At 44.2% G+C, this 26805-nt stretch overlaps 1 protein-coding gene across 3 annotated transcripts in view; it reads left to right on the top strand.

Moving 5' to 3' along the window:
* PRKCB (protein kinase C beta) overlaps positions 1–15781 on the top strand; it is a 388313-nt gene extending 372532 nt beyond the window's left edge. For 2 of the 3 annotated variants that reach the window (XM_032157134.2, XM_032755926.2), the window contains one exon: positions 9734–13070. In XM_032157134.2, the coding sequence (XP_032013025.1) occupies positions 9734–9892 (159 nt within the window). In that variant the 3' untranslated portion in view covers positions 9893–13070. Of the gene's footprint in view, positions 1–9733; positions 13071–15130 lie in introns of those variants that run through there. The other variant, XM_032157135.1, reaches the window with a different exon arrangement.
* The last annotated feature ends 11024 nt before the right edge of the window (positions 15782–26805 follow it).

The following is a 26805-nucleotide window of genomic DNA, read 5'->3' on the forward strand; positions in this document are numbered from 1 at the left end:
CTGGATCTCTTGTCAAATCTAGGATCAAATCATGGTCAGATCCTTAAACTCTCTAAGGCCATTTTCTCATTGCACAGCAAGGACTTCATGGAGCTTTTGGGGGGATTAAAGGAGGTAAAGCTTGCAAAACACTTAACACAGTATCTGGCTCATAGTTAGTGCTTAACATACACTATTATTTGTCCATTTGATATTTGTTCGTCCCTGGGTTCTAGAAATGCAGTGGTGAATAAAACAGATGTGATTTTGCTCTCATGTAGCTTACAGTCTAGATGAGAACATAGACAATCAACAGAGAATGAACATGTATTAATAATTATAGATTGAGATATACCAGATTTTATTTCTGTGAAAGAAATGAACAGGATATCTTGATAGAGAGTAACAGGAGGGAAGAATGGGGATCCACTTTATTTGAAGGTGGTCTGGAACAGCTTCTCTGACTAGGTGCCATTTAAACTGAGATATGGAGGAAATCAAAACACTGGATTTTATTTTTTAATGAAAATTAAGAAAAGCAAGAGCAAAACAAAACAGACTTAGTATCAAACACAAAAGACCCCTCTCCTACTGACTTCCTCCCTAAATAAACATAAGAGATAAAAGATCCCTGATTGTAAGGGACCTTCATTATTAGCAGAAAAAGGAGACTCAAATTTCTCTTTTTTTCTGCCAAAACCCAGACCACAAATGACTTTTTTAAATGATCAAATATGTATGCAGCTTTGAGCATCTGATTCTCCCTGGGTGGGTCCCTCCTGTGTTCGGCTGTGGGAAACTGGAAGGCATAGGAACGACCCTGCATTTCACTGGATGTGCACATGTAAAAAAGAAAGATGCGTTTGTCTTTTTGCCTAGGCTATGTAGCTTGGATGTCTTTTCATCATGACCTTCTGGTCTTGTTATCCTGAAGGTGCCCTGGGGTCTTGATGGAGGCTGGGCAGGTAGCTCCCCTGAGCCACTAGCCTCATGTTATCAAACTCGGCTAGGCAACAGACAGCAGGGAGGAGCCTTATCCTCTCCTCCACCATCTTACCTTGTCCATGCCCTCTTTTTACCTCCATTTCTTCTCCAGGCTCTTTCCTTTCCTCCTCCAAAGAAGCAATGTCTCGGCCGGGGGTGGTGGCTCACGCTTGTAATCCCAGCATTTTGGGAGGCCGAGGCGGGCGGATCACGAGGTCAGGAGATCGAGACCATGGTGAAACCCCGTCTCTACTAAAAATACAAAAAAAGAAAATTAGCCAGGCGTGGTGGTGGGCGCCTGTAGTCCCAGCTACTCTGAGAGGCTGAGGCAGGAGAATGGCGTGAACCCGGGAGGCGGAGCTTGCAGTGAGCCGAGATTGCGCCACTGCACTCCAACCTGGGTGACAGAGCGAGACTCCGTCTCAAAAAAAAAAAAAAAAGAAGCTATGTCTGTCTTGCAGGTCTCACTCAAGTGAGATGTCACTTCCTCCAGACAGAGTTCCTGGCCCTTCTTGGGTTCCTTTCCTCTGTGCTCAATGGCAGCACCTGTCCCATGGTCCCATGCAGTGGCCTGTGTGTGCATCTCTGTCCTCTGCTAGATTTTAAGCTCAATGGGGACAAGAACAGGTACCCTCTTATGTATCGCCAGTGTCTGGCATGCTGCTAGGCAGAGGATCTACAAGACCCAGATATTAGCCTTCCTCATTATCCCTTAGCACCAAAATACATGCCAAAGCAGCCACTTGTTTTAGAGTTTTTTTGTTTCATTTTGTTTTGAGACAGGGTCTCACTCTGTCACCCAGGCTGAAGTGCAGAGGCACGATCATAGCTTGCTGCAGTCTAAACCTCCTGGGCTCAAGTGCTCCTCCGACTTCAGCCTTCCAAGTAGCTGGGACTACAGGCATGTGGCGTCATGCCCTGAGAAGTTTTAAATTTTTCAGGGTCTTGCTATGTTGCCCAGGCTGGTCTCATACTCCTAGCCTCAAGTGATCCTCCTGCTGCCTTAGAGTATTTTACTAAGATGAAGCATGTTAAAGTAGCATCAGGCTAACCTTAACAATTTACCCAAATACTCCCATTCTCTTTATTTCTATTTTTCAATTTCTTCTATGATAATTGCTCTCTCATTCAAAATAGCTTTCACAGCTTCTTTTCTTATTACAAAATAATAATAACAATACCTGATTGTTATGTAAATTAAAAAAAAATCAAGCATAAAGGGGAAAAGGAAAAAATTAAAACCATCTGTAATTCTTCTAATTTCCATAAGCCTGTGTATAAAATGTGTACAGATATTACATATACATTTGTGTATATAACTTATAGAATGGGAGGATACTGTACACACTGTTAGTAATTATATAACTATGTCATTTAATATTCTTCTACATCTTCTTTTAATTTTTAAGAGTGTTTTGCATGGTAATACATCAAATAGATGTATCATTATTTATTTAACTGTTTTCCCTATTGGTCCATAGTAGATTCCCAATTTTTTTTTCTCTAGCGGTTATTTGATGAACACCCTGTATTCTGATGGGATAAATCCAGGAGTATAGAGGAGAGGTCAGGAAAAACCTCGTGGAGGAAGTGACACTGCTCTGGAGACAGAAAGGATGCACTGGAGATAGCTGGATGAATGGGGAAGGAGTGGAAGGCAAGTGTTCCTGGCAGAGGAGACAGCCTGTGCAAGGGCTTGGAGTCACCTCCAAGAGTTCATGAGTGTTCCTGGAACTGGAAATACTTCAGTATGGCTGGAGGGTGTCTCAGGGGGTGGGGGACATGGGCAGGGAAGGGGCCATTGACCAAGTGTCCAGAAACAGGTCCTAAATGGCCCCTTAAGCCATGCTAAAGAGTGTGGGCTTTGGGCAATGGGGAGCTATTGCAGATAAGGGCAGGGAAATGGCATACTCCAGTCAGCATCTTTAAAAGATCCCTTTAGCTGGCCATGGTGGTGCACAGCTGTGGTCCCAAGCTACTCACAAGGCCAAGGCAAGAGGATCCCTTGAGCCTTGGAATTCAAGGTGGCAGTGAGCTATGGTCACGCCACTGCACTCCAACCTGGGAAAGAGAGCAAGACCTTGTCTCAAAAAACAAAACAAAACAAAAATGAGATCCCTGTGGCAGTGGTGACCAAGACAACTCCACATTCAACAGCAAGACTCTGTTATTAACTCAATGAAACAGAAATTAAAAGAGAAGAGAAAAAGAAAAAGAGCTTACGTGTAACAGGTCACAGATAAGCTTTTCAAACTGTCTAGATTCTTAAATTCAGGAGCGTAATTCAACAAATCAACCTTCTTACTCCTCTCCTTAATCCTGAAAGAGGTGCTTGTGGTTTAAATAACCCAGTTGGTTTCTGGCCCCCATTTCTGTTCCAGGAGCCCCATTGATGTACCCTGATGACAAGGGGGTCGGATTTTCTTTTTTTTTGTTTAAGCTGAGTGAGGCTGAAGTGTTCACCCAAGACAAGCCAGAGAGGCAGGTGCAATCCATGGTGCGTTTTTAATTAGATCCCAGCCACTGAGCTGCCCATACTTCAAGGACACAGCAGGCAGGAAACTGATCTGGGCTGTGCCTCCCAAGGGCTGACGTCTCCATTTAGGGAGCGCTCCTGAAGCTAATGGTCAGTGACAGCTCCATTTGAAAAACACAGAAACACTTAACAGGGAGGCTGTGATCTGCCAGCCCTGTAAGCTGCTGATTAGCAGGGAAATCACGCTCCCTCTGTATCGCACCCCCTTGGTTAACCCCTGTTCTTGCGTCTTCTCTGTGCTATCTCACTTAAAGATTTCATTGTTCTCTGAGGCAGGAGGGAGGGGGGAGAGGGAGGGGGAGGTTGTGGAGCTGCCAGAAGCTGTTTCACTGTCTCCCATCACAGCCTCTGGGGAGGCCCAGGCGAAGCAACAGCCTTCTGGTGTGGATGGGAAATTGATGGTTTTTAAAGAAAAATGGTCCCTGAAGATGCTCCGTGTCTCAGCTAATGTGCCTCCTACACTGGCTGGCTTGGGTTCCAACACCCAGGCCAAACAGAAACACGCACACGTCTGCCTTATAGTCACACCAGGATGCCATACCAGCAGTCCCTGCCACCATCACCTCTTTGTTGTCTGCTCCACCTCCCTTTTCTACAGTCCTAGCCACCATTCCTCTCCTGTGGATGACTGCAGCAGTCTCTCCCCCATGCCACGGCCACCAATCTAGCTCCCCAAACCTCTGCAATCCCCACACTGCAGCTGAGGGGACTCCTTCACATGTCCCCTGGAATTTTGAACTTATCAAAAAGGAAAGCAAGTACTAAATTTCTCCCCTCAGATAGGCTCTACTCCTCGTGTTCCTCTCTTACTAAATAGCTCGGGCCAAAAATGCCAGGGTCACCAACAATGCCTCTCTTCCTCTCATACCCCACACCCAATCCATCAGCAAATCTTGTCAACTCTGAATTCAGAACATACCCCACATCTGAATGCATCTTTCCATCCCCCCACCAATCACCTTCCTTCAAGCCCCCATCATTCTTACCTGGATTATCGTAACCACCTCCTCACTGGTTGCACTGTTTCCACTATTGTCCCCCGCTCATTTAATCTATCCTTGTACACCACACCAGTGATCCTGTTTAAATGTTAGTCAGGGCCAGTCTTGGTGGCTCACACCTGGAATTCCAGCACTTTGGGAGGCTGAGGTGGGAGGATCACTTGAGGATAGGAGTGCGAGACCAGCCTGGGCAACATAGCAAGACCCCCCACACACACACCCCGTGTCTACAAAAAAAAAATTAGTCCTGTGTGGTGGTGCACACCTGTAGTCCTAGCTACTCATGAGGCTAAAGTGGGAGGATTGCTTGAGCCCAGGAGTTTGAGGCTGCAGTGAGCTATGATCGTGCCTCTGACTCAAGCGTGGGCAACAGAGCAAGACCATGTCTCTAAAACAATGAAATACTATAAAAACAAAACATACATCATCATATCATTCAGGGCTCAACATTCTCCAGCAGTTTCTCATCGAGCTGAGATGAAAATCCACTGTCCTTACATGGCCATCAAGGACCCTGCTCTGGCTCGTGGCCCACTCTGTGGCCCCTTGGTCACTCTGCTCTGGCCATACTTACCTCATTGCTGCTTGGTGACTGTGCCAGGTGAGCTCTGTCTCAGGGCCTTTGCACTTGCAGCTCCCTCTGCCTAGCATGCCTTTCCTCCCGACATTCAAAGGGCACCCTCTCTCACTTCACTGAGGTCTTGCTCAAAGGCCATTTCCTCCAAGCTGAAAATGGCATCACTCTCACTCCATCCCCTGGCCTTTCTTTTTTTTCTTTCCTTTTTTTTTTGTGAGACAGAGTCTCACTCCGTCACCCAGGCTGGAGTGCAGTGGCTTGATCTCTGCTCACTGCAACCTCTGCCTCCTGGGCTCAAGTGATCCCCTCACCACAGCTCTCCTGAGTAGCTGGGACCACAGGTGTGCACCACCACACCCAGCTAATATTTGTATTTTTGGTAGAGACGGGGTTTCACCGTGTTGCCCAGGCTGGTCATGAATTCCTGAGCTCAAGTGATCCACCATCCTTGGCCTCCCAAAGTGCTGGGATTACAGGCTTCAGCTACCCCACCCGGCCTTGGCTTTATTTTTCTTAACATCACTTATCTCCCTCTGACACTAAAATATATATTCACATTTACAGTTACAGTCTTGTTTGTTGCTTCTCTTCTCCAGTAAAATGTAAGTTCCATGAAGCATGGATTTTGTATTATTTTCTACTAGCACAGAGCCTGGCATGTAGTGGGTGCTCAATAAATCCGTCTTGAATGAGAAAATGAATAAACAAATGAATGAATCTGGACAACAGTCCTAACCACAGTGAGTTTACCCTGAGGGGTCATCCTTCTGTGGGAGTTTCCCTCCACTGGCCAGCAGAACAGACAGCAGGTCTTCATGCTGTGTCAGAGGGTTCTCATTTTCTGAGACCTGAAGCCAAGATAACAAAAACAGCAGAAACAATTTAGCTTGGAATGACAAATAGGTTTCCTTAAGTCTGACAAGAGTCTTTTAAAAATTCAAGACTGTTTCCTTAGTATTTAAAACTTAAACACCATGCAAATGCCCTATTATAGGAAACATATGCTGTCTGTCTGTAGGGATTTGGAGTAGAAAATGGGAACTAAATAATACTTGGAGCCATGATGCGTTGATCACATACTCAGTACCTGTTACTTGCATTCTCTCATTTTATCCTCGTATCACAACCCCAATGTGATAGGAATTAAAATTGCTCCCAGTTTACAAAAGAGGAAACTGAGACTTTAAGGAACTTGCCCAGAGTTGCACAGATAGTGGGCAGCATAATGCCGGGGTTTGAATTCAGTCTACAGACTCACTTTTTTTTTTCTTTTTTTTGCGATGGAGTTTCCCTCTTGTTGCCCAGGCTGGAGTGCAATGGTGTCATCTCAGCTCACTGCAACCCCTGCCTCCCGGGTTCAAGTGATTCTCCTGCCTCAGCCTCCCAAGTAGCTGGGATTATTACAGGCGCCTGACACCACGCCTGGCTAATTTTTTGTATTTTTAGTAAAGGTGGGATTTCACCATGTTGGCCAGGCTGGTCTCGAACTCCTGACCTCAGGTGATCCACCTGCCTCGGCCTCCCAAAGTTCAAGGATTACAGGCATGAGCCACCGCGCCGGCCCCAGACTCACTTTTACTCAGATAAGAAGTGAGCAGGAGGCAGAAGCTCTTGGAGACCTAAGTCCCTTGCATGCACAGCAAATACTTCTGCTTCCCTCAACAAAAAGGCTTTGAAGAAGAGCATGCACCTCTTGACTTTCTCAATGTACCTTCACTCCTCTAGCAACTGAAGTTCAGTGGCAGCCCTCCATTTCTCATCAGTATTGCCCCAGTTGCCAATTGGCAATGATCCTTTTTCGGCAACTCTCCTATTTGACCTCTTAAAGATATTTTAGTTATACCAATGCCCTTCACCTGAGGTTTCTCTCAGTCCTTAGCTTGGCTGATACTGTTCTCTCCTGGTTCTCCTCCTGCTCTCCTAAGACACTTTAAGGAGCATTTTTATCATGGGCAAATGGAAATAAAACACCTATTTCACAGAGTTGTTACATGAATGAGAAAGGTCATATATGCAAAGACACTTGGCAAATGTCTGTTTCATTGAAAGTGCTCACTGGTTTTTATTACTCTTGTTATCTCTTTCCACTCCCCATATTCTGTGCTTTTTTTTTTTTTTTTTTTAAAAAAGGTTTTTCAGGCCGGGCGCGGTGGCTCACGCTTGTAATCCCAGCACTTTGGGAGGCCGAGGCGGGCGGATCACGAGGTCAGGAGATCGAGACCACAGTGAAACCCCGTCTCTACTAAAAATACAAAAAATTAGCCGGGTGTGGTGGTGGGCGCCTGTAGTCCCAGCTACTCGGAGAGGCTGAGGCGGGAGAATGGCGTGAACCCGGGAGGCGGGGCTTGCAGTGAGCCGAGACTGCGCCACTGCACTCCAACCTGGGCGACAGAGCGAGACTCCGTCTCAAAAAAAAAAAAAAAAAAAAGGTTTTTCAAGACCTCTCTCCTCCTGTGCTTTTTTTTTGTTTGTTTTTTTATTTTTTCCTTTTTTGAGTCAAGGTCTCAATCACTGCCCAGGCTGGAGTGCAGTGGTACAATCTCTGCTCACTGCAACCTCTACCTCATAGGCTCAAGCAATTCTCTCACCTCAGTTTCCTGAGTAGCTGGGACTACAGGCATGCACCACCATGCCCAGCTAATTTTTTAAAGACAGGGTTTTGCCACGTTGGTCAGGCTGGTCTCAAACTCATGACCTCAGGTGATCTGCCCACCTCAGCCTCCCAAAGTGTTGGGATTACAGGTGTGAACCACCACACCTGGCCCAGAACCTGTGCTTCTGACTCCCTCTGGTCATCACCAGGACACTCATTGGCCTCTCAAAGTCGTTATCCAAAATGGAATTAATCATCTTTCTCAGTTTTCCCACTTTCGCTGTCTCATTTCATACAACCACAGTCTCTGTCATTCAAACCATAGACTTCATCATCCCCATCCTTGTCTTCCCGCTGGCCCCTTCCCCACTTCATTGGTCAATCAGCCACCAGGCTGCCACCATACTAGTTTGTTTGTTTGTTTGTTTGTTTATTTATTTATTTATTTATTTATTTTGAGAGAGAGTCTCGCTCTGTCACCCAGGCTGGAGTGCAGTGGCGTGATCTCAGCCGACTGCAACCTCTGCCTCCCAGGTTCAAGCGATTCTCCTGCTTCCGCCTCCTGAGTATCTGGGACTACAGGTGCTCATCACCATGCCTGGCTAATTTTTGTATTTTTAGTAGAGATGGGGTTTCACCATGTTGGCTAGGATGGTCTCGATCTCCTGACTTTGTGATCCACCTGCCTCCTCCTCCCAAAGTGCTGGGATTACAGGCGTGAGCCACTGCACCCAGCCACTGTACTTGTAAAAATGGAGCCAGGAACTTGGGCTCTGATGTCAGATGGACCTGGTTCATCTTGCTCTGCTATTGGTTCGCTGCGTGACCTTGAACAAATTACATAATCTCCCTGGTCTCAGTTCCCTCATCTATAAAATGGAGATAATAATAATACCCACTTCATAGGGCCATTGGGAAGATCAAATAAGGTAATGCAAGTAAAGAACTTTCCAGTAAAGAGCATTTTGCACTGGCATATAGCAAATGCATAATAAATATCAGCAGTCATAATTATTATTACTCCTATTACTATTATACTATTAGGTTGTGGTTACCTCGTAGAGATACTGTGTTGGAAACACACAGAGCTTTTGGGCAAATGGGTTTTGCTGGCAAAGAACAAGGAACCCCAAACTAGTGGTTTGCCCTTTCTCATTAGGTGGGAATTAGCATGTACAGGTGTGAGCACTCATGCATGCATGCACACATGTGCAGACATGTACATACACTTTTGTGTTATAACTCTGCCTCAGATAGGGGCCTTTTTAATATAGAAAGACCAGCAGGATGGGTGAGAAATGGCAATGATTTTCTCTCTAGAACCTGATTGCTTCACCAAACAATTGTTTGTATTTCCTCCCACATCCCTCCTTCCTAATTGAAGAGGGAATGACTGAATTCACCTCCTGGCACCTTGCATTTGATGGTCAGTGACTGATCCAGCTAACCAGGGGCCTCGTGGTTGCCCAGGCATTGCACGCATCAAACCCAGATTTTCATTGGGATCTTCCTCCATTGGCTGGAGTTTATAAGTTGTATTCTGTTGAGCTGGAAAACATCCACTGCTCCTGATTGAGAGCTGGAGGACAGCACTTTGAGGGGTCTGCTGCTATAAATACTGGGATCTCCCAGGTGATGTATAAATGAGTCATTACTTTGCATCTTGCACCACCTGAAACATCTCAGGTGCCTTAATCCCATGTTTTTCAACAGATGAGCTTGGCTGACTTCTCGGGGTGGGTTGGGGGGACATGCCACATGCCTCTGGCCCCACCATCTCATGCCTTTGCCATCCATCTCCTAACTGCCCAGAAGGACACCAGGAGCAGCTCATGAGCTACAAAAGCTGAAGGTCGGGAACCCAAGGTCGTGCACCAAAGGTCATGAGAATTTTGCATTTTATGTTGCTCTCATTTCTGATCATTTGAAACAAGCTCTCTGAGTTTCTGAAAGGGAAGGGAATGGAGAAAAGCACACCCAGTTATGCTAGGTTCTGTTTTATTTTGGCTTTTGTTTTTGTTTTTTTCCCACCCACCACAAGTTCTTTTCTTCCCCTCTCATAGTGTGGGCGAAATGCTGAAAACTTCGACCGATTTTTCACCCGCCATCCACCAGTCCTAACACCTCCCGACCAGGAAGTCATCAGGAATATTGACCAATCAGAATTCGAAGGATTTTCCTTTGTTAACTCTGAATTTTTAAAACCCGAAGTCAAGAGCTAAGTAGATGTGTAGATCTCCGTCCTTCATTTCTGTCATTCAAGCTCAACGGCTATTGTGGTGACATTTTTATGTTTTTCATTGCCAAGTTGCATCCATGTTTGATTTTCTAATGAGACTAGAGTGACAGTGTTTCAGAACCCAAATGTCCTCAGGTAGTTTGGAGCATCTCTATGAGATGGGATTATGCAGATGGCCTATGGAAAATGCAGCTGCATAATTAACACATTATCAAAGTCCTCTTACAATTTATTTTCCGCAGCATGTCAGCTAAGTAGACCCAATGGGGAGAGAAAATGCCTGCTTTCTCTCCCTCTTTTTCTGCACTGCCATATTCACCCTCAACCATCCAATCTGTGGACAATTGGATGTTAGCGGTACTCTTCCACTTCCGGGCCTGAAGCTTGGCTTGTATCCAAGTGTATGGTTGCTTTGCCTAAGAGGAATCCCTCTATTTCACCTGTTCTGGAGGCACCAGACCTTGAAAAGAACATGCTCAAAATAAAATGTTATTTGTTATTTTTGTAAACTCAAAGTTAAGATGATCAAAGTTCTAAAATTCCAAGAATGTGCTTTTAGACGGTCTCAATCTAAAAGTACTTCAAGGGGTCAAAGGGCAACCAGCTTGGGTGCTACCTCAGTGTTGTAGTTTCTGATACTTTATGTCTTTGCTCACCCTCATCCCCAAACTACTTGAAAAGGGCATTTGGCACCACTCCCTGAAACAACAGTCACTCTAGCAAGGCCCCCAAAGGGCCCTGGTTTTACATTACATTTCAAACTTTATTTGCTTTGGGGTTTTGTTTCTGTTGTTGTTCAAATGCAAAAAAAAAAAAAAAAAAAAAAAAAAAGAAAAAGAAAAAGAAAAAAGGTGACTCACATTGTTACACATGCTTTAAAATATGTGTTCAAATGTTATTAACCACAATGACGACCTGCTTTGATTTAACCAAGAAGATGGCTGCAGAGCTTAGCAGACTCAGGCCTGTGGGAATGGGATTTGTTACAAATCTAGGTTTGTTACTGGCTTTAGAAAGCTAATTAAATGCTCTGAAAAAGACACCGTTTCTTGAAACAAAGATGGTTGTATTCCTCACTTTGATGTTGTTTTGCAAGATGTTTGTGGAAATGTTCATTTGTATCTGGATCTCTGTTATGTGCCATTTTTCTTCTAGCATCGAGATACAATAAAAAAAAAAAAAAGAAAAGAAGAAGAAATACTATTTCAAGGAAAACTGATCTTTTTGAAAAACATGGACCTAAACTACAAAGTGGGAACTGAGGAGGGAACTCAGGAGAAAGGAACTAACTGCGGAGCTTTAATCTTGGCCCCAGTGTTCAGCCACTCGGAGGGGTGGGGGCTGTGGCCCATTCAGGGGCTGCTGGTGGCCTGTAGTGGGGTGGGATGACCTGGCCAGAGCCAACGAGGATACTGGAGCCCAAAGTCAAGTTTAGAGACCAGCTGGGAACATGAATGGGGCTTTTGATTTCTTATCAAAATCACCACTCCTCCCAGCTCGGACTAAATATTCTTTCTAGTAAGCAGCTTTATGAGCTCCCTGAAGCCCAAGGAAACCCTTGGGTGGGAGAAATTTCATTTCTGTCTGAGCAGATTAAGACAGCAGGTGACTCCTCCTCCTCACCTGCCATGTCCTGCTATTCTCAGGCAGCTCTAAGGAGAATTCTTATCACAGTTCAAGTGATTTCCAGCAGTTCCAGGGCTTCTGAGAGACCATCAAGGGAACTTTAACAACTTGACAAATGTCCTTGAAGTAAGATGTCTCATCTTTAGGGAAAAATGGGGTTTGGATTTCTGCTTAGGCAAAGTCTCCTGCAGTTCCTCCTTCTCTGTCCTCTTCTTGCTTCAGGCTTGGGGACCGTCCCTACTGTCCCCACTGTGGTGGCTATCATGACCTAAGGTAAAGCAAACTTGAAGTTCTAGCTGACAAGTTTAGGCAGTAAGAGAAGGAGGGAAATCGGAGCAAAGCTCCCTCACTTTATTGTTGAGAAACTGGCATCTGGAAAGAAGAAGGAACTTGCCCGAAGTCAGTCAGCTGGGATAAAAACCTGGGTGTCCTGATCCTCAGTGCAGGGCGCTTTCTGCTCTGTAGCAAGGCAACAGGCATCTTTGAGCCAGGCCCACAAACAGGCCCTTATCTGGTGGTTGGATCATGATCCTAGATGAGGGATCCCATCCCATTTTGCTTGGACATGCTCTCAGGAAGATAAAAACCGTGGAGAAACACTAGGCCATTGACAAATGATCTGAGACAACTTTAGAAAACAATGTGGGATGGCTGGAAAGAGAAAGAAAGAGAGAGAGAGAAAGAAAGAGGAAAGAAAGAAGGAAAGAAAGAAAGAAGAAAGAAAGAAAGAAAGAAGAAAGAAAGAAAGAAAGAGGAAGGAAGGAAAGGAAGGAAGGAAAGAAGGAAGGAAAGAAGGAAGGAAGGAATATAGTGTGTATAAATACTGCACTCAACGTTTTCCAAATTCTTGCCATTATTTTTAAAAAGTTTAATAGTTTGCAGAAATAGATACTCAAGCCAAACTCTGTTTTAGAGAAACTTTCCATGGAAAGTCAGAATTTCTACCACTTCCTTTTCTATCCACATTTCCAGTGCAGAAGAAACTGAGAAACAGAGCTTTTTGAAGAGAGGACAGGGCCATAGCCACAAGGGCCTTCTTGGGGGATTAACGGGAGGTCAGTAGAATTAATAACCCTCCTTGGATGAGTGCTACTGTTCTCACGTGGCTTCAGATGCTATCAAGCTTAAAGAAATGATCTCAACAGAGAGGCTCATTCTCTCCCAACTTCTACGGTAAAATCCAGGAGTATTTTCTCTGGGGATCTGCCCACAGGACAAAGTCCATAAAAGCAAATCCTGTCTGGATCATGTGGTTACCTGAAGCATTAGCCATCACCAGCACAACAAACGGGGCAGGGCTTTCCAAGGTGGGGCTGGTCAGAAGGGAATCTTTGCTAAGATTCCCACAGGCAGGGAAAGCGAAATAGGGTTGATGAGACCAGGGGAGACCTAAAAAAAGGCAGCTTTGTGTCTTCTAGCTCCAAATATACCTGCCTTTTAGCTCACACACTGTCCTGGAGTTCTCAGACCTTTAGGAGCCCTAACACAGTTCAGTATATACAGGGGTTCAAAAGGGACAGTGGCCATTTGGGAGACCTTTAGGATCAATGGGAATAAATTCCATTGTTTTGCCTCAGAGTAAAGTTTCTGGCTCGGGGGTAATTATAAATTGCAAAAAGGATAGAGGCATATCCCAAGTCTTCCTTCATTCCACAAATAATTACAGACAACCTACTGTGTGCCAGGCACTATTCTTGGACAAACAACCTACTGTGTGCCAGGCACTATTCTTGGCACTGGAAATACACTAGTGAAGAAGCAGATAAGGACCCTGTTTATTGTTTCTCTCCAAGAAATTCTCCAAGGATATTGTTTCTTGGCGAGAGATAATAAATAAACAAGACAATTTCTGAAAGCAGTAAGTGCAATCAAGATAATTAAAGGATGCTAAAGTGTGACTTGTGGGGATTGGGAGAGAGATGCACAGACAATATTAAAGAGGAGGCATTCGAGCTTTGTTGTGAACACCGGAAGTAACACGCCGAGCACTTGGGGGATGGAAACTCCTATAGCACCCCACAGGCTAACAGCAGGCAGGACAAGACAAACAGGGCAGGTGGGACATGGTAGAGATGGACCCCACCCAGGAAACAGCTCCATCAGCACCTTGGCCTGCTCCACTCTAGCCACACATACCCACGTGTACTCCTGAGACCAGCGTGTCCACCTCACTCCCACACCCTCACACAGACACGGCAAGAGTAAGGAGGGAACTCCATAGGGACATTTTACCTATCTCAGGGGAGCAGCCACAAAGAAGTAAGTCTTGTAAAAGATGTTTTGTAAAGGGGAGTGAACCCAGCAATGAGAGATCCTTAACAGCTAGTGCCCATTAGGGGGCTAAACCTAAAGCCTGGGTGGTTTTGGCTCAAACGCTAATGAGTCAGTGAATCCTTACCGACCCCCTGGCCTTTATAATCTGAGGCAACTTCGGCTGCAGCCTGGGAATGTGCAGGGCACTAGGGAATCCAAGGCCTTCTTCCCTGGTTGTCTTGTAATAAAACAGCCATCGGGTTGTCCCTCCAGTCCGAGGGACTGAGATGAGGCCTACGTAGCAGCGATGTGGTCAGGTGAAAATCAGGAACCCACTGAAATCTTGGGCAAGCCACCCTGCCTGCTTGTGCCTCGGTTCTCTCATATGTCATACATACGAGGTGAGGACTCCAGCTCTACCTGCCCCAGGTGGGTGTGGTGATGATGAGGAAAGACAAGAGGCTTGCAAGGACCCTGAAGAGGTCGGAGCATCATACAGATTCCTTTATTAGCCCACATTCTGATGTTCCCTGGCGAGATTTGCCCCAAGCAATTGCTAGTAAACGGGGCTTAATTTCTTCTCCACCTCCCTACTGAACAAAAAAAGAAATGCCAGACTTACTAGGAGAATCGAGTTGCTTTGAGTTTCTTTTGTTTTGTTTTATTTTGTTTTAAGGCTCTCCTTACACACCCTCCTTTAAGCTTTGGGCTTTCTCTCTTACAGTTTGTTGACTAGATACATGCTAAAAATGTCTTTGGAGAGAACTTCTGCCTGATAAAGACCCAATTCTAGACTGTGGGTGGATTTTCAAGCTGACAGTGGTCAATTCCTTTCATTAAGCAGTGATCTGATTTCTCCACATGGCCATTCTGCCTTCTTGGGGGCAGAGTAGATGGGCAGCGGTTCACCTTTTCAAAGAAAGAGGTCTTCTAGCCACCTGGGCTGCTACTGAATGGTTTTCTCCAGGACGCTCTACCTAATGATTATTTCTGTAACATTAAGCATGGTAATAAGTAGCTTCCAATTCAATTCATCCTAAAGCCAAAGAAAATACAGCACCACACACACACACACACACACACCCCACTTTATGGCAATTCTTAACTGAAATTCAATGACTTACTTCTTTTCTTAGAAAATTTCCACCACGTTTCTATCCCCAAGCCAATGTACAATGTGAAATGAAAGCTAGTACGTGGAGTGCAGCTGCTAAGAATTTTCAGCACAGGGCTCTTTCTGACTCTGCTCATGAGATGGTATCAGCCACCCAATGACTGGCGTATCTTGGTCCTGTGTCTTTCTTCTTATGCTGTGTTAATGTGTTTACTTTCCATTTGGCAGAGAGACAAGAGAGACACCTCCAACTTCGACAAAGAGTTCACCAGACAGCCTGTGGAACTGACACCCACTGATAAACTTTTCATCATGAACTTGGACCAAAATGAATTTGCTGGCTTCTCTTATACTAACCCAGAGTTTGTCATTAATGTGTAGGTGAATGCAAACTCCATCGTTGAGCCTGGGGTGTAAGACTTCAGGCCAAGCGTATGTATCAATTCTAGTCTTCCAGGATTCACGGTGCACATGCTGGCATTCAACATGTGGAAAGCTTGTCTTAGAGGGCTTTTCTTTGTATGTGTAGCTTGCTAGTTTGTTTTCTACATTTGAAAATGTTTAGTTTAGAATAAGCGCATTATCCAATTATAGAGGTACAATTTTCCAAACTTCCAGAAACTCATCAAATGAACAGACAATGTCAAAACTACTGTGTCTGATACCAAAACGCTTCAGTATTTGTAATTTTTCAAGTCAGAAGCTGATGTTCCTGGTAAAAGTTTTTACAGTTATTCTATAATATCTTCTTTGAATGCTAAGCATGACTGATATTTTTAAAAATTGTGAGTAAGCTTTGCAGTTACTGTGAACTATTGTCTCTTGGAGGAAGTTTTTTGTTTAAGAATTGATATGATTAAACTGAATTAATATATGCAAGCTCTTGTTTATATGTCTTTTCTTAAATAGACTATGTTACAGAGGTTACAAACTGAAGATCCAGTTTGTAGCCATTAGATAAGCTTAATTTTACTCACATGGAATTTTACTTAAAACCATTGTGAACATGAAAAAATAAGATACTTTGTATAAATTCCTGGACTTTTAAATTCCCTTGAAAAAAGAAACAAAAGACTAGCAGCTCTGAGCCTATGTTTCACATGGAAATAATTCTACAGAACTGAGAAATGCTGTCTCCTTTAAAAGCAGTGTATGTTCTCATTTTGCCACAGTCTCCACCACCCCCTATTGTCTTATACCCTCCATCCACTTCCCTGGCTGCTATAGCCACCTAAGGTTGAAACTTCTGTCATTCGTGAGTCACAGGTTTAAGGACCTTAATATTTTCTTGTGCCCTTAATCAGGGTATGTGCGCAGCCATCCACTCAATGTGATTCGTGTTTATTAAGCTTATGTATCAAGCACAAGATACGTAAGATTTTATTCCAGCCATGACAAAAGTCAGGAAAGAGGCTGGTGTCAGTGCAGAGAGAATCCTTTTTTGTTGTCCATGAAGATGTTTCTATTTGTAAAAGGACTTACCTTTGACTTATATTCTCCTAATTTAGATAAGCACCTGCCAAAAAAGAGGGGGGAGTATAAGCCATTTTTTTTTTCAACAGCTTGTCCAGGGAGGCCCAAGAGAAGAAGGAGACATAAGGGAGACTGCTTCTAAACCCTGCTGGCATGATAAGGAGCCGCACTCTCTCAGAGCAGAGTAGCACTGTACTGAATCACTGAGTGTCAATCTAATACCTTCTTCTCTGAATGAAGTCATGCTTCTATTTTCTTTTCAAAAGATATAGTAATCCAATCTGTAGCACATGCCTTTGTAGCTGCTAAGGCTAGTGGGTAGCAGAAAAGAGCAAACGTGTTCACGCCACATACATCATGGCTCTCTACAGAGTGTATTCATCTCTTCCCTTCTTGAAAGAGCCTCAGTAAATGGAGCATTGGAAAGATACAGTGAATCCATTGATCTTACCTAGTGCACTAATCTTTGCAGAATTTTAGAAAGTCTGCCAGTAAAAGTTGGCTGAAGCCCATTTAAACTTCAGGAAGAAACAGTGTTCTAGGCATCACATTTAGAAAACAAAAATACCTGGGATTCTACAGATGTTTGAACATGCATTCCATTTAAGACAGTATTATATAGAAGAGGTTACCATTGCTGCCTCTTATTTCTCCTCATTCCGTGCCAGCTTCTCAAACTTTCCCCCTCTGCCAGATATAAACCCATCTTTCATTTAATAAATATTGAGCCCTGACTCTGAGCCAAGCACAGTTCTGGGTACTGGTGTTATAGAGACCAATAAGATAGTCCAGGACTCCCCACTTGTAGGGACAACGTGGCTGCAGAAATCCTGGCCTCTCATCCTTCTAGGATGATGTCCAGTGAGAAAGAGTGGGAGCTCCTATAAAAGTATTGTAGTTTATTCCAGTTGACTCAGCCTGGTCACATGTACATTCTTGAGCCAAGCACTGTGGATGGAGAGGGGAGACAGGTGAGGTGCTTTAATTGGCCAAACCTAAGTTTTATTAGTTAGCTATTACTGTGTAACAAGTTACCCCAAAACTTTAAAGCAATAAACATTTATGACCTCTCCATGTCTGTGGATCAGAAATCTGGGTATGGCTTAGGTGGTATAAAGTCTCTCATGAGGATGTGGCCAAGCTATTGCCCAGGGTTGCAGTCACATGTGAAGGTTCAACTGGGGGAAGATGGGATTCACTTCCAAGCTTACTCACATGGTTGTTGGCAACCCCAATTCCTCACCTCATAGGTCCCTCCATAGGGCTGCCTCTGGACATGGCAGCTGGCTTCTCCTAGGGCACATGATTCAAGTGAGAGTGCCCAGTTTGGAAACCACAGTCTTTTTGCAATCTAATCTCAGAATTGACATCCTATCATGTTTCTGTTTTCTGTTCCTTACAAGTAAGTCCAGCCCATGCTCAAGGGCAAGGGATTATGCAAGGTGAGACTATTGGAAAGTGGTGGAGGTCTTTAAGGACCATCTTACAGAATGTCTATCATATATAACATGAGCTGCACCTCTGCAGCTAGGGATAGAGTGCCACCCAAAACACAGGAACTGGGAATAGGTGAAGAACAGCTCTCTGAATGAAAACTGGAAGTTGTTCCTGGAACAAAGGGGATGTATGCCCAGGAAGGAAACCACAGTGGTAGATCCTCTGTAGATGAGAATTTGGGGCTACTCCAAAGATTCTGGAGGCTAATGATATATGAGAGATGGGTCAACACTGATAAACAATTAAAGGAGTGGTTCACCTGGCATTGCATTGGTCCACAGTAGTCTCTATTGTTTCATAGCCAAGCTCACCACCCAAGGCAAAGACCTAAATTGGACCTTCTGATGAGTTATAGTTCTTTGCCTTCAAGATCTCAAAACCCACCAAGAAGATGAGTTGGAGGAAACATACACATGGTGTAAGTCTACGTCAATTATCGGGCACTGAGTAACAAACCACATCACAACCTAATGGCTTAATAAAAACTACCGCTTATTTAGCTCATGATACTGGTTTTTCTGGCCTGGCCTCCCCAGTTTGCCTCTGATGGACTTGCTTGTGTATCTTCAGTCAGCTGGAAGGTTATCTGATGACTGGAGCATTGAAGAAATAAAACAGATGGAAATAAATTGCTGGGAGTAGACTGGACTTTCCCACCATCAGATTCTTCAATCTCAACATATGAAGGCATGGTACCAAAGTTTAGGCTTGTCAATTGGATGACCACAGCCAACTTAAGAACTTCAAACCCATGAGGACAAATTTCTCAAATCCTCAGATCTTATTCCTGCCACCACGTTCTTTCTTTAACCTCACATACAAGCTCGGATGCTGGTGAAATCAAGAAGAAATGCAAAGCAAGATAAATAGGAACCAAATCTGGGATACCCAGTCCAGTTCCACTTGTCATGTCCTTTGCAGGGACATAGATGGAGCTGGAGGCCATTATCCTCAGCAAACTAACACAGGAACAGAAAACCAAATACCACACATTCTCACTTATAAGTGGGAGCTAAATGATGAGAACACATGGACACATAGAGTGGAACAACACACACTGGAGCCTATCAGGTGGTGGAGGGTTGGAAGAGGGAGAGGATCAAGAAAAATAACTAGTGAGTACTAGGCTTAATACGTGGGTGACTAAATAATCTGTACAACAAATCCCCATGACACAAGTTTACCTATATAACAAACCTGCACATGTATCCCCTAACCTAAAGTAAAAGTTAAAGAAGCAAAATAAATAAATGCCCTAAAGCCCTGTACCTCAGGTCCTGTATCTTTCTTATTTTGATGTGGGACTGCATTGACCTACACAGAATTCTGCTGCTCATTACTTCCTAGACAAGCAATGTTGGCTCCAAAATGGAATACCAATTTCCAAACACAACAAAGTTTTAGCTCTAGGGAACTTGCCCAATGAGTGAACCACGCTCCATCCACTGTCGACTTTTTCCCATAAATGCTAGTCTCCCTGGCATATGACCTGCCAAAATCAGGGCAGATGTCAGGGTGAGATGAAAATGGTATTGGGACAAGAGATGCAAGAACATTTAGTTTTGTTGTCAACTAGTGACTCCTCCTCACAAGATCCAAGAGAGAAATAAATGCATATAGGACAATGCCTAGCAAATGAAAAATTTATTATGATTTGAAGATTTGATGGCATATTCCAATATCCTAATCCTAAGGTGTTTGGACTCCATAGAGAACTCCTAGATATCATGGGGGTTGTATTAGTTATCTGTTAATAAATTGCCCCCAAAATTAGCAGCTTAAAACAACATACATTTATTATCTGTGCTTTCTGTGAGTCAGGAGTCTGGGCACAGCTTAGCTGGGTCTTCAGAGTTTCACATAAGCTAAAGTTAAGGTGTTGGCTGGGGCTGTGGTCTTATCTGAAGTTTCAGCTAGGGAAGAATCCACATCTAAGCTCATTTACATGGCCATTGCCAGGATTCAGTTCCTTGTGAGCTGTTGGACTGAGGTCTTCAGTTTCTCACTGGCTCTTGACAGGAGGTTGCCCTCAGTTTGTTGCCATGTGGGTCTTGCCAAAGTGGAAGCTTGCTTCATCAAATTATACACACTAAGAAGGCAATATAATGAGAATACCAGTAAGAGGGAAGACCCATTCTTCTGTAACCTAATCATAGAAGTGACATTATATCCTTTTCGCTGTATTTTATTAATTACAAGCAAGTCATTAGGCCCAGTCCACACTCAAGGGGAAGGAATTACACAAGGATATTATGGTATTAAATATATGTGTGTGTGTGTGTGTGTGTGTGTTTGTGTGTGTGTTTTCATCTACAGTTTTCCTGGCTCATACTTCCCATAACACTTGTTATAGTCTTGTTACAATGTAGGGTACTTTAGACCTCAAGAAATAGAAGCTCTCTGACCTTCTTCTGCCCTCCTTCAGGCAGGACTCTAATCTTCCCCCAGCTTTCTGATTGTGGGTCACACAACCCTCATTCCAGAGATGGTCCCCTGTTCCCATACTCAGGGGGAAGGAATGCTGACATAATGAAGGTTCCATAAAAACACAAAAGGATAGGGTTGAGTGAGCTTTCAGATAGCTGACCACATGGAGGTTCCTGGAGAGTGGTGCTCCATATTCCTTCCAGTGGAGAGGGCATGGAAGCTCCACACCCCTTCCTGCATACCTCACCCTATGCAAGACATCCTCTTCTGTATCGTTTGTAATATCTTCTATAATAAACCAGTGAATGTAGATGTTTTCCTAAGTTTTGTGAGCCATTCTGGCAAATTAATCAATCCCAAAGAGGGGATTATAGAAATCTCAACTAGAAGCTGGTCGATCAGAAGTTCCAGGGGCCTGCATTTGTGACTGGTATCTGGTGGGTGGGGAGGGGGCAGTTTTGGGGACTGAATCCTCACCCTGTGGGATCTAATGCTATTTCCAGGTAGATAGGGTAGGAATTGAATTGGAGGATACACAGCTGGCGTCCACTGCTTGTTGATTGGGAAAATCTCCCAGACATTTGGTTACAGAAGTCTTCTGTGTTGATTGTTGTGGTGTGGAGAGCAGAGGAAAAACACAGGCATAAATAGGCAAGATGGAGACTACTGGGAGCCATGTCTGAAGCTGTCTACCACATAATATGGGCTGGAGTAAGGGAGGGAGGTGTCTTAGCACTGTGTCCAATAAACTTGCTCAATCTTGACCAGCCAGGTCAACCCTCCTCCCTAGAGGTGAAGTCAGGGTGGGGAACAGGGACTGTGATGATCCCTTCTCTGAGAGTTTCTTAGCTGGTGTGAATGATCAGACTGACACAATTAATCCAGATGAAAGAGATTCTTTCAAACATAATGATTTGGGCCTCTCATAAACAGAGAAGAAATTAGTATTTCCTTAAACCCACACAACTTAAGGGCCCTTGCTCTCAAAATAAAGGAGTTTCCTTGACTCCCTAAGACATGAGCAGCACCAGATTCACATTTCTGCCCTAGTTAAGCAGCAGAAATCAAAAGGAGACTTTAGCTGATGAGCCCCTGAAGGTGTTTGACCCCAAGGTCGTCCTCAGGAAATCCTACTAATTGTAAGTGGGCAGAGCCCAGCACAAGACTTCCAAGGGAAATAGATGAGCAAAGAGGAAATACTAGAAAATTATGTTAAGAGGGAAGACTCTCTGAAAATTATGTTAAGGGGGAACAAGCAGAAATGAGCTCCAAATCTCATCCTCTATCATCTCAGGGCTCAAATCTGGATTGGGGGTGATTGGCTTATTGTTAATATACTACAGGGGCTGAACCCATGGCAGGGAGCCCATGGCTTTGGAGAGAAATCGTAGGACATGGAAGGTCTATTTCACTCATTCATTCTACAAATCTCTCTTTAGAATGAATGACTGTTCCAGATGGGAACAAAACACGGGCCCTTTTCTCATGCAACTGATGTTTAGGAGGGATGCATATTAAATATGGTGAATAACATGATTGGAGACAGCAGGGTTTTGACCTGCTGGGTTGTCAATAAATAGCTGGGTTGTCGACTATTTAACTAAGGGGCCAAGGAGGGCCTTCTTGACAAGGTGATATTTTGAGCTCAAAGATGAGGATCCAGAGCAAAGCATTCCAGACTGAAGGAATGTCAAGAGCCAGAACCTGAGGGCTGGCCTGTCAAGGAGCAGAAAGTAGAACCATGTGGCTAAAGACTGGTAAACATTGGACCAAGTGGTAGAAGATTCCTTCCAAAGAGGAAGTCAGCAGTCTGATCACGTAAGCATTTGTAGACCCTGCTGAGAAGCTTGACTTTGTTCTAAGTTCAATGAGAATCCCTTGAAGACTGTATTACTTTCCTGTTGTTGCTGTAACAAATTGTCACACGCTCCATAGCTTGAAACAACACAAATATCTTATTGTTCTGGAGGTGAGAAGTCCAAAAGCAGCCTTACTGGACTAAAATCAAGGCATTAGCAGAGCTGGTTCCTTCTGGAGGCTCCAGAGGAGAATTGGCTTCATTTCCTTTCCCAGCTTCTAGAGGCTGCCTGCTTCCTCAGCTCATGGCCCTGTTCATCTTCAAAGTGCATCTCTGCAACTCTATGTCTCCTTTTCCATCTATGACTTTTCTGCATCCCTTGTGATTACCTTGGGCCACTTAGATCATCCAGGATAATCTCCCCATCTCAGATTCTTAACACATCTGCAAAGTCCCCTTTGTCATGTAAGGAGCATATTCACCGGTTTCAGCGATTAGGATGTGAATGTGTTGGGAGGGCCTTTATCTTGTCTCCCTACAGAAACTTTAAGCAAAGAGTTGCCACGATCTGATTTGTATTAGAGAATATAGTTTTTAGAGAAAGAGGAGGAGCAGGAAGATCATTGGAGGCCATTGTAATAGTGCGGCAAGGAGGCAGAGGTGCCGCTTACCTTGACCACTGCCATCCTTGTGGAGATGAGAGAGTAGAAACACACGCACACACAAACACACACACAGAGAGAGAGAGAGAGAGAGAGGCAGGTGACTGCCTCTGACAAATCCAGCCAATCTTGTTTTTACTGACCCCAAACCCAGGGTTCTTTCAAACATCCCAGCTTTGTTTCTCTAGGGTTTGTGTGACATTTTTGAAGGGAAGAGACTTGGCCGGAAAGGGAGGGAAAGGAGGATAAGATTAGGGCATCTGTAGTGGTGAGTAAGGCCCGGAGTAGTAAGCTGAATAACGACCACCCAAAGATATCAAGTCCTAACCCTGGAATTTGGAAATTTTACCTTATTTTGGGGGTGGGGAGGAAGGTCTTTGCAAGAAGTAATTGAATGGAGGATCTTGAGATGAAGAGATGACCCTGGGTTAACAGGGTGGGCCCTAAATGTCATCACAAGTTTCCTTATAAGGCAGAGGCAGACGAAGATAACATAGACACATGGAGGAGAAGGCAATGAGAAGATGAGGCAGAGGGAGATGCGGGCACTAGATGCTAAAGGATGCGACAGTCACCAGAAGCTGGAAGAAGCAAGGAATGCATTCTCCCGTAGACCCTCCAGACAGAGCACAGCTCTGCCAACACCTTGATTTCATACTTCTGGCCTCCTGGACTGTGGGAGAACACCTGTCGCCGTTTAAGCCTACTCAGTTTGTAGTAATTTGTTTCCACAGCCCCAGGAAACTGATACACCTGGTGTGGATCAGCTCGTAGCCTAGCGTGTGACCCAACTGCTGTGAAATTGACCAAGCTGGGATTTCAAAACCAAGTTGCCGAGTATTGCCGTGCCAGCAGGCAAGTGCAGTCAGGGATGAACCCTCATTCCCAGTTGTCCCAGGAAACTAGATGAGATGACACTACCAAGGTCGCTCTGACAGCAAGAGGACCTTGATGCCTCTAAACCCCTTTCCCATTGGCACTGTCCCCACCAGCTGGAATAAAGAGCAAGGACCCTGTCTCTGTGGATGCAGCCCTCCTGCGGGGCCCCCTAAGACAACGGATGCTTCGTATGGTGCAGGCCTGGGGACAGCTCGCCTCTCCCTCGCAATACACCCACCTGGGGTTGGCTCAAACTCCTTTTTGTCTGTTGCTGCAGAGAGTGGTGGAAAGCTACAGAGAATGGACAAAACTCACAGACCATCTGTTCATCTTCTGTGTTTTGTGAGTTTATTTTCAAATGTTAAGCATTCGATAGCAGTCGTCAGGCATCATCTCAAAACTTACCATTTGGGGAAAGGCATTCTCTTAAAAATCTACAAGAATCACTCATAGACCAGTGAGACTCAGGGTTTGGAATAGGGGGTGAGTCTTATTTTGAAACATCTTCAAATATTATCATATAATTTCATAACCGGAAAAGGAAAATAAGATGTCTTGTTTTTATAATACAGACTTCAGGAAGGAAAGCTTGACAAGATTTCACTAGAAGAGCTCTGTAGAAAATGGAGGGATTTCTTAAGAATGAATCAAGGAGGCCGGGTGCGGTGGCTCAAGCCTGTAATTCCAGCACTTTGGGAGGCCGAGGCGGGCGGATCACGAGGTCAGGAGATCGAGACCATCCTGGCTAACACGGTGAAACCCCGTCTCTACTAAAAATACAAAAAATTAGCCGAGTGTGTTGGCGGGCGCCTGTAGTCCCAGCTACTCGGGAGGCTGAGCCAGAAGAATGGCGTGAACCCAGGAGGTGGAGGTTGCGGTGAGCCGAGATCGCGCCACTGCACTCCAGCCTGGGGGACAGAGAAAGACTCCATCTCAAAAAAAAAAGAATGAATCAAGGCTCTTGATCAAGGGTGGGCGTGTGGGGGCTTATTGGAATATCCTGACCATGGTAAGATTTTATAAATGTTTCTCAGGAAGGGACAGAGGTTCTCTCTCTCTCTCCATATATATATATATGTGTGTATACATATATATGTGTATACACACACATATATTTATATCTATCTATCATCTATCTATATATACATATATATAGAAAGAGTATAACACTTTCAGTATAGGGATGTGTCACTTTGATTCGATTATAGCATGATCAGAAACTATATAAAATGGATAGTTTTCAGTCATCTAGGAAGGGATGTGTCTACGGTTGCTAGGAATAAGCAGAATGTACCAACTCCTGAAGATGGGTTTTCTCTCTGTGTCCTGCCGCTCAGGGGCTGAGTTGGGGAGACTCCAATGTAGGAAGAGACCCTCACTCTAAGTTCAATGACCTCCAACAGGAGCTTCTATTCTGGGTAGAACTATCCTTGTGCATCAGAGATGAGTCTGGAAGTGTTGAGGGCAATTGGGAAATTAGGCACCTAATTCCCTAAATCGTGACCTTTGGCATCCACAACTAAGCCCTCTTGGCCAACATGATGAGAGCTGAAGATGGACACCCTGGAGCGTGTTCCCCTTTTATTCATACAACTGCAGAAAACTTGACCCAAGTAGGAATAAGGGGTTACTCTAAAGTAGAGTGTAGGGGCAAGACCCCAGACTTGGGAATCAGAGTGTGCAACTCCCAGCTCTGCCATTTGCCAGCTGCACAACCTTAGCCCTTCTATGTCCTCTCATCCTTAAAATGAGACAATAACAATACTTCTCCCTTAGGTTTGTTGTGGGGATGGATTGAGATAGTGCCTGAATCATAGCATGCTCTGTGTATGTGTTAGCCATTATTTTCATTATTTCAGGAGCCAGGCAGGTAAGGCAAGTGCCTGAAACATTCCCAGGTGTAGAAAAATGGGAGTGTGGTAAACCAGGAGGCACCTGACCTGGACAGTGTCTGTCCTCTCCACAGTGAGCAATCACGCGATGTCAACTCCAAATGACAGCCTGAAAGAATGTGTACCACGGTGCCATCTCTTCCCATTCCTCGGGGGAAGCTAGAAAGAGAGATTTTTATATGAAAGGTCCTGATTTTAAAATATGAGCCATTAGCCAGGCGTTTTGAGTTTTTCTTAAACAGGCATAAATAGGCGAGGTAGACTATTGGGAGCCATGTCTGAAGCTGTCTACCACATAACGTGCACACCTGTAATCCCAGCTACTCAGGAGGCTGAGGTGAAAAGACTGCTTGAGCCCAGGAGTTTGAGACCAGCCTGGGCAACATAGTAAGACCGTGTCTCTAAACAAAAAATGGGGGCACTGATTCTAATTTTTTGAAACGAGGCTGTGCAAGTAAAATATGTCCACTGGACGTGTCTGTCAGATAGGCTATAAGCTTGAAATCTGTAATGTACAAGATCAAGAAACATATTTTTCAGCCCTTTTAAGAGAATTCTAAGGGTATTTGGAAGCATCCCATTTGCAGGATATATTAGCTGAACATTATTACTTATAAGATAATAATTTCACACTTACACTATGTCAAGACCTATTCTCAGAGCTTTGCCATAACAACTCAGTTAATCCTCATGACGACTTATGAAGTAGGTACTATGAGTTTTGCCATTTTACAGTTGAGGAAACTGAGGCTCAACGAGGTTAAGTAATTTACTCATGATAAAATAGCAGATATTGGAGCAAGACTTTGAATGCAAAAAAAATTATTGTGAATTAATTGTACACAAAAAGAATGTGGAATGTTGGCATGGCCAGTTTTCACCAAAATTCATAAGGCTGTGTACTGCTGAGTGGTGTTGGGATTAGCAGGACCACAACAGGACCCAAGCAATCAGAACCCAGCATAGCCTGATTGTACACACAGAGTGGCTTGTGTTCAAGAGAAACTAGTACTTGGCCACTCAACATGTATGTGGTTGATGTGACACAATATTAAACACACAGATGATGACTAATCCTTATCTTGTCATTCATTAATATCATTAATATGAGCTTACTTAATCCCAATGAGGCAGATACTATTTCTTTTTTATTGTTGTTGTTTTTGTTTTTCGTTTGTTTAAGACGGAGTCTTGCTCTTGTTGCCCAGGCTGGAGTGCTATGGCACAATTTCAGCCCACTACAACCCCTGCCTCCTGAATTCAAGCAATTCTCCT

The sequence above is a fragment of the Hylobates moloch genome, unplaced genomic scaffold (assembly GCF_009828535.3).
Source record: "Hylobates moloch isolate HMO894 unplaced genomic scaffold, HMol_V3 SCAFFOLD_6, whole genome shotgun sequence".
In the NCBI taxonomy this organism is placed as follows: domain Eukaryota; kingdom Metazoa; phylum Chordata; class Mammalia; order Primates; family Hylobatidae; genus Hylobates; species Hylobates moloch.